We start from the raw sequence: 8,281 nt of genomic DNA, 5'->3' as shown, positions 1-8,281 counted from the left end.
ACACACACACACACACACACACACACACACACACAAAATAAATAAATAAAAATAAATTAAAAAAAAAATACAACCCATGCTTAGAATCATACAATCAATTAACTTAAATTATAAGGCCACGTTTCTCTCTCTGAATTTATACTTTAGTCCTTATGTCCAGAAGAGTAAGAAAGCCTGGTCCAAGGTCATTGTTTTTTAGTTTTTTCTTTCCTGTGTTCACAAAAGGCCATTTTCACCTTTATGCTTCATAATACCTAGAGTTGTTAAGATTTTTTTTTTCCCATTTATGTATCTGATACAGGGTCTCACTATACAGCTTGAATTCGTAGTGATCCTGTTTTAGGCATGTGCCACCACACCCTGATTTGTTCACTGGTTGCTGGCTCAGCATGCCCCAGAGGTGTGGCATGTGTGGCAGTGAACAAATTCCGCTCCCTGTGCTTGCTAAAAGAAGGCCTTTAGTCCGCTGAGCTATTTTACCAGCTCAGTTTTTACACATTTAAAAAGGGCTGTTCAGAGAAAAAAGAAGATGGGAGGAGAGGACTGGGATGTGCATGAGTGAGTTTGGACAGACAAAAACACACATACAAGGTGGGGTGTGTTTGCCAGAGACCAGACTATTTACAACTTAGCACTTCAGCCATGTTCATCTCATCAGTTTTTTTTTTTTTTTTTTTTTTTTTAAATTGGGGGGGAGCAGGGTCTCTATGTAACTCAGACTGACTTTGAGCTCACAGAGGTCCTCCTGCCTCAGCCTCCTAGAGTGCTGGGATTACAGGAGTGCACCACCATGCCTGGTTTTCCTGTGTTTATAAAGATTTCCATTAAAAAATTTTTTTACATTACTCAAAGACCAACATAGAATTTAGAACACATCTGTTGGGGCTGGTGGGATGGCTCAGTGGTCTAAAGCACCTACTTAGAACAAGCTTCGCAAAGCACAGGGACCATGGTTCAATCCCCCAGCACCACATGCCAGCCAGCCCCGCCTCCTGGTGGGCTGAAGTGGCCACACACACACACACACACACACACAAAAAAAAAAATAAAAAAAAAAAAAAAATCTCTAGAACACATCTGTTGGTTAGAAAAATTGAAAACCAGTAAAAGAAACCAGGTATAACTATTTTGGGGTGCATTTGTGTGTGGGGGGAGCAGGTAGGGATAGTAAGGAGTGACCCAAGCCTTCACAGGTTAAGCTACATCCCCAGACTTTTTCTTTTGAGATAGGGAGTAAGTTGCTAATGTTTGGGCTCACATCTGCAATCTTCCTGCCTTGTCCTTCCAGAGTGCTGGAATTACACATACATGTTAGCACACCAGGTTCTGGTTTACCTTCCTAAGGTAAATGTCTTACTCAATTTACAGAGGTCCTTTATAAATTGAAACAGTTTAAACTCACTTCCAGATCACTGTCAAAATGAACATAGATACTGAACAAAAACATCACACTTGGGCCAGGGAGATAGCTCGCTGCCAAGTCCAAGAGTCCTGAGTTTGATTCCAATCACCACCAGCACCACGACCACCACCACCGCAAACCCCTCCCCCCAAAAAATCACCCTTACATCAGTGCTTTCATTGCTGGTGTTCTCTTCCCGCTTTCTTTCTTCCTCCTCCTGTTCCAGTTCCTTAATGCTCTCTTCCAGAACATTGGGCCAGAAATCACCCTCGAAGTACGGTAATTCCTTTGCACTTGTTAATCGGTCTTCAGTAGCTTGTTTAAAAATATCCTATGAAAATATACAAGCACAAATAGAAATTTCTGTATTTCCTTTTTTTGCAAATAGAGCATTGATTATATGATGTTAGAAAAAAGTAAGATGAAAACGTCTTTTGTAAGTTGGCAGAGATTTTGTACCTAAGCCATAATGTCATGAACACTGGAAGTCCTCATCCAAAGTCAGTATTTCTAGTGTTCTCCTTCCTGTATCCACGAAGACAGGGGTATTATCTGCCTCTACAAAGTGGTGAGTTGCCTGCCTTGCCCCAAATAGGTAAAATCATACACATCCACACTGTGACCTTTGGCCTTTCCTATCCCCTATCATAGAGATAGGATGCAGGACAGGCCATGACTGATACTTCAGCAGCCTTAAATGAGGACTACGTTGCTGCTTCAGAATGGCTGGGCTGCTTGGGAAAATCTCTAGCTGACACTTGCTTTCACTCAGTACAGTACTTGGGATTATCATACGGTTTATATTCACCAATGTTTAAAAATAGCACACTTTTTTTTTTTTTTTGCAGAACTGGGAATTGGACTCAGGCCCTTGCGCTTGCCAGGGAAGCGCTTATTCCACTGAGCCATCTCCCTGGCCCCTAAAATGACACACTTATTAAGAGTGCATTTTTAATTGGTCACAATGGATTAGCTATAAATGCTAATAGCAAATTTTTGTCACTTTGAAAAATTTCACATAAACACAATACTTTGTCACACTGGCATAATTTTGTGGATCACATGGAAGAGGTAGAGCCTGCAGAAGGCTTGTTAAAATAAAGTGATGGACAGTACACTGCCATGGTCTGACTGACCTTATAGTCATGGACAATCCGTTCAGACACAGCCTTGTCAAGCATTTTTTTGTACCACTCTTGCAGTCGCTTGGGCTTGGGTATCTTCTGGTCAGGAGGATGGCAATGGAAGATATAATCATCCCCCTCACTTGGTGGACAGGCCCAAATATGCCCTGTTGTATATCTGAGAAGACAAAAGGAACATTCAAATAAGATCACCCATTCTGCAGAGTGCTACACTTCACTGAGGAGATCACAGGGTCTCGTTACACCATCCAAGCTGGCTCCAAAGCCAAGGCTCAAGCAATTTTCCCACCATTGTACCACCACAGCAAAGCAGAATGTGACACTTTAAACCACAAGGTAGAGCGAATACTGAAACCAATGATTTCCTGCAGGATAGTGAACACTAAGCCCACAGGTCAGCACCACATCCAAATTCCTGAGAATTTTAGAAGAGTGTTGTGTACTTCATTTGAAAGAGCTCTAGATACAAAAACTCCAAATTTGCATATAAGAGTGAAAAGACAATACAAAAGAACACAAACCCATTCTACCAAGAGAGAGAGGTAGCAAATATTCCCCTTAGAAGGTGAAGAACACCTCCAGAACTTTTAAGTCTCATTCTGGTTTTGACACCCCAGTACTAAAGGATCTAAAGTTTAAATTTCTGCTGTCAAGTGAGTAACAAACCTAACTTCATTTCAACCTGTACATAGTGGTTTAATGAAAAAAATAAAATGAAAGCAGAATGTGTGAACCAGAGAAAGTCTTTTCTTCGTATTGGCAATACTAATTTCACAAAAGGCTCTGCTAAAGTTGAGACTATAGTTTTCCTAGAGAAGAATGCAGGACATGAAAAAGTTACCTATTTTTGGCCTACATCCCACCACAATAGTACATAGGTGTTTTTTTTTGTTTTTTTTTAAGAAAAAGCCATTATATATGCTTACCCTAATTTCTTCACATACTCTAAATATCCGATTAGAATTTCATGATAGACTGCAGTCCTCAAGCATTTAGGGCGGAAGAAATGAACACTATCGAGGTAAGATATATACACTCTCCTATATTCAACAGGGAGAAAAAAAACATCATATAATGAGTTACTCTATGCAGCTAAAAAGACAAGGCTCTCATCCCATGCCTTCTGCCTGTAATGTCATTTGGAATGCTTAATAAATGACTGGGCTGACCCCTTTAGGGAAGTCTATGAGCCTCTGGCTACACTGTGTTTATTTTTTGTCTTTTTGAGACAAGGTTGTACTATGCTGTTCAGGCTGGCTTTGCGCTCACTTTGTAGCCCAGGCTGTTGAACTCTTAATCCTCTTGCCTCAGTCTCCCAAGTTGTGGGATTATAGGTGTGTGCCACCATGTCTGGCTTCACTGTATTGTAACACTCAGTAGTAACAAGCACACACTAGACCAATCAGTATTTGTTGATCTGAGTGCATTTTGATAAAAATTTCCATCCTGGCTTTTATACTGTTTTGAGAACTTTGTCTAAACCATATCCTACTTCATTTGTGTAACATTCTTACACATAACTATCATTTGCAATACGGATTCAAGCCTGTATTTTGAAACCATTGAGTTTGTTTCCAATTTCCAACTTCTAGCTGCCATTCACATCGTTTTCCATCTCAGGAACTTGTGCTTGTGAGGCAGGTGCTTATGCCGCTGAACTATCTCTCCAGCCCACACATCATTTTCCATATAAAGATAATATCCCTGGGGCCGGGGAGATGGCTCAGTGGAATAAGCGCTTCTCTGGCAAGAGTAAGGGCCTGAGTTCAATCCCTGGTTCCGCCACAAAAAAAAAAAAAAAAAAAAAGTCCCCCCCCCAAAAAACCAAAACTATATATATAGAGAGCAGTTATTTTGTATGTTTTAAAAATTTTTCACTTTAGTAATACTGAATTCTTGAGATTTTTACATTTCCAAACCGAGCACACTAAATATTTTCCTGTCTCTATCTATGCTTTTATCTGAAACTACCAAAAAAATGAGAAGCTAGCCATAGTCAGTCCTACCTCTGGTTGGGTGGAGGGCAATCAGAGCCATACTCTTGAACGTGCATACCGAAGAAACACAAGTCAACACCATCAATTTCTTCAAAGGCAAAGAGAGCTTTGGTTCGGTATGGAAAGGATTCTGCCATCTCTCCACTATCTACAAACCTATATAATTCAGATGGGGGTGGGTAACCACAACATGTCATTCAGGTTGGAATCATGAGTAGTACTTTTTACATATGAATAATTATGGATCCAAAAAAGAAAAGAAAATTACTACTAAATACCTTGCTTTCATGCCTGGTTTCACCTCCACAGTTTTGTCAGAAGCATGAACAACCCTAACAGTAACCTCTCCTGATTCAGGGTGATTTTGTCGCCTCAGAAAGTCATTCACACGATTCTCCAGAAAGGTTCCAAGCCTGGTAGATGGCAACCCTAGGAATGCGAAAGTTAAGGTAACAAGGTGGCCCTGGGCACAATATCTCATCTAGTGAGGGAAAAAAGTTAACAAGGTTTCAATTTCTATTGTCAGTCTTGAGGTTCCATCTGAAATCTAGGAATGAATGTTTTCCCAACACAAACAGATACCTAGCTCCACTGGGATGGGGGGGGGGGGGGGGAAGACACAGGGTCTCACTATGTAGCCCAGGCTGGCCTTCACCTCACAATGATCCTCCTGCCTCACTTCCCGAAGAGCTGGGATTATAGGTATGCACCACCATCCCTGGAGTTTTAAGTTACCAAGATAGCTAGGTACTTTTTAAAAATAACATTTTTGTCTCATCCTGGTGCCAGGTCATGCTGACCATTATCATTCCAATTTACATATATGTGCCTTTTTTTTTGTGGAACTGGGGATTGAACTCAGGCCCTTGCACTTATCAGGGAAGCACTTATTCTACTGAGCCATCTCCGTGGCCCTACATGCGCTGTTGAAGCAAGCATAACACTCTGCAATTTCTAAATGCTATTTCCCAGTAATATATATGTATGTTAGTATTTAGTGCAGGGTCTACAGGGACTACAGAGTCTTACTATATAGAATGGATGTGTAATGATTCTCCTGTTTTCAGCTTCCCAAGCGCTGGGATTACAGACGATTATAGATGTGTGCCACCATGCCCAGTCTCAACTGCCCCGGGGGCAGGGCTGGTACTGCAGGCTGAGGATCGGACCACCAACCTCTGCATCTGCCTAAGCAGGTGCTTTAATCTACTGAGCTATCTGGCCGGCTCCTAATTTTTTTTTTTTTTGAAGACAGGGGTCTCACTGTGTAATCCAGGCTGGCCTTCAACAAACATCCTCCTACCTCAGAGTTCCCCGTGCTGGGATTAAAGGTATGGGCCACCACACCCAGACCATTGTTTTAATTTCAGAGGTGTTGAAGCTGTACAACAATAAACACCTACGTTCATTTTTCCTAGATTATAATATTTGAAATGATTAAGCATTTAAGAAATAGTACAGGAGTCAAAGCAATCCTACAGACCAGTAAAATATTGCAAAGCTAAATCAAATACCGCAGTGAGATTAGTGTCAACTATCTGTTTGCTAGATTTCTCACACACTCTTCTCTGAAGGAAAAGATCATGCGAGGGCTAAGGGTAGCCCTAATAAGTAGCACAGACTAGAGCTTGGTACAGAGGCGCATACCTATAGTGTCAGCGATTTGGGAGGTCTAGGCAGGAGGATTCAAGTTTGAAGCCAGCCTGGGCAACTTAGTGACATATTGTCTCACAAGCAAACAAAACAAGTCCCTGGGATGTAGTTACATTGTCAAGAGTAGCACTTAGAAAGGCATGGACATAATTAATAGGGCTGAGGAGAAGGACTGTTCCTCTCAGGGGATTGTAATTCTGGCCACTCATTTCTATTTATGGCTCATGTAATGCAATGCTCCAAAGAAGAAATACAGGAAAAGTAAAACATGTATCTTATATATCTTGTGTATGTTAAAATCCTTTTTTGATAATTACTCTTTATTTGTGGTGCTGGGCTATTGAACTCAGGGTCTAACACATGCTAGTTAAGTGCTCTACCACTGAGCTACGTTCCCAGCCCAGAATATGTTCTTATTCTTAGGAATAATAGACTTCATACCCCAAAACACGTTCAGCTCAACTTTCAGCAGCTTACAGAATCACGTTACTTTACTTCGGTCATATATATATTTTTTTGATACCAGGAATTGAACTCACGATCTCACACTGGCCTGGCAGCTGCTGTGTCATTGAACTATATCCTTGGCCCTGATCAAATATTTTTAAGTAAGATTAAAACTAACTTATTTGGATGGTTTCTTTTCAACTATTGTTAAGAGATGTTATAGCAAGATTTACATGTAATAATACAGCTTACTTTTAGCAGAAAACTTATTTTCTTTCCTAGTTCGTGCAGTTTTCTTTAAGCATCCATCACAGAAAAATCTAAAATATAAAATAAGAATTTGGTTACATGATATATGTAGAGAAACATTACAGTGATACACTTGTGACAAATCTTTCATCTTAATAAGGCTAAAATTCAAATGACAACTTGGTACAAGTTTGTGTAAGTAACGAACAGCTAATATAAGCAATACTAAAACAGTTTTTAGAAGTCAGTACAGAAAATAATTAGCAAATGATAAAACAGGGCCAGAGAGTTAGCTGAGTAGAATAACCACCTGCGCAGGGTCCTGAGTTCAATCCTGGGGCGGGGGAGGGAGGGGAGAGAAAAACAAAACCAAACCAGCAATAAAACCAATGTTTTCCTAGTCAATTACATTGGTAAAAGTGCTAAGGGAAAGTACATCTCGAAAGCAGAACCAGCAGATGTGAAATGTATCAGGTGTGACTAAAATACACGGTGTGTAATTAAATAAGAATAGTTTACTACACCTACAGAAGATGGGAGGGAAAAAATAAAAGGGACTGGGATATAATGTGTATATGTACCAACGCATAAATGTGCTGTTATGTATGCAGACATTAAAAACATTGTCAATACCATACATATTACAGTAAGACACATTGCCAGTAATCCTCCCCTCCTTTCAAACACATTTGCCATTTTCTAAAATAGTTCTTGAAATTCTTCTTTGTGACTGTCTTCATGGGACATAACAAAAAATGTGAATGCTAAGCAAAGAAAGCAAATGCTGCTGCTGAGTGTCATCCAACGGAAAACCAGGCTTGTGCAAATACCATCGCGTGTTCTCGCATGCCTTACTCACCAGATCTGGTACCATGTAAATTGTAGCCCTTTGGTCAAAGTAAAAAAGACCAAAGAAGATATAAATTTGTCACAATATTGCAACTAAAGACATTTATAAAAGGGAACTTCTAAAACAACTTCAGAAAGTGGCAAGAATGGTGGGCCAGGTGTGCAAGGCAAGGTGTCAGATCTGTGCACAACTAAAATTGCTAGCCACGTGTGTAATCCCAGCCCTTGGAGGCTGAGGGAGTATGATGCTGTGAGCTCAAGGCAAGCCACCTGAGCTACATTACAAGACCCTGTCACAAAAATAAAAACAAAATCCAAATAGAAGCGCTTATCAAAACCAGAGATCAGCATCAATGGGTGTCTACGATCTAAAGCAAAAAATTTTTTAAATAGTATAAATCAGTAAGATATATGTTGGTAGAAAGCAGAAACAAACAAAACCACTATGGTCCATAAACGGTTGTACTGTAGTGAGGAACTTCAGTGGCAGGGCCAAAGTGAGAATTTCCCTTTGTATTTTACAAACTTTAACATTGCTA

At 40.2% G+C, this 8,281-nt stretch overlaps 1 protein-coding gene across 1 annotated transcript in view; it reads right to left on the bottom strand.

Annotated features, from left to right (window-relative positions):
* The window catches only part of LOC101589752 (histone acetyltransferase p300), a 19,585-nt gene that overhangs the window by 6,861 nt on the left and 4,443 nt on the right, over nt 1-8,281 (bottom strand). The window contains exons 3-8 of the mRNA XM_004642564.2: nt 6,897-6,964; nt 4,823-4,973; nt 4,554-4,700; nt 3,474-3,587; nt 2,539-2,704; nt 1,569-1,733 (exon numbers count right to left, since the gene is read on the bottom strand). Coding sequence (XP_004642621.2) covers nt 1,569-1,733; nt 2,539-2,704; nt 3,474-3,587; nt 4,554-4,700; nt 4,823-4,973; nt 6,897-6,964 — 811 coding nt within the window. The remainder of the gene's footprint in view (nt 1-1,568; nt 1,734-2,538; nt 2,705-3,473; nt 3,588-4,553; nt 4,701-4,822; nt 4,974-6,896; nt 6,965-8,281) is intronic.

Source organism: Octodon degus, unplaced genomic scaffold (assembly GCF_000260255.1).
Source record: "Octodon degus isolate 3935 unplaced genomic scaffold, OctDeg1.0 scaffold00156, whole genome shotgun sequence".
NCBI classification, from domain to species: Eukaryota; Metazoa; Chordata; class Mammalia; order Rodentia; family Octodontidae; genus Octodon; species Octodon degus.
The sequence above is the reverse complement of the archived record's forward strand: the minus strand, read 5'-3'. Positions and strand labels throughout refer to the sequence as shown.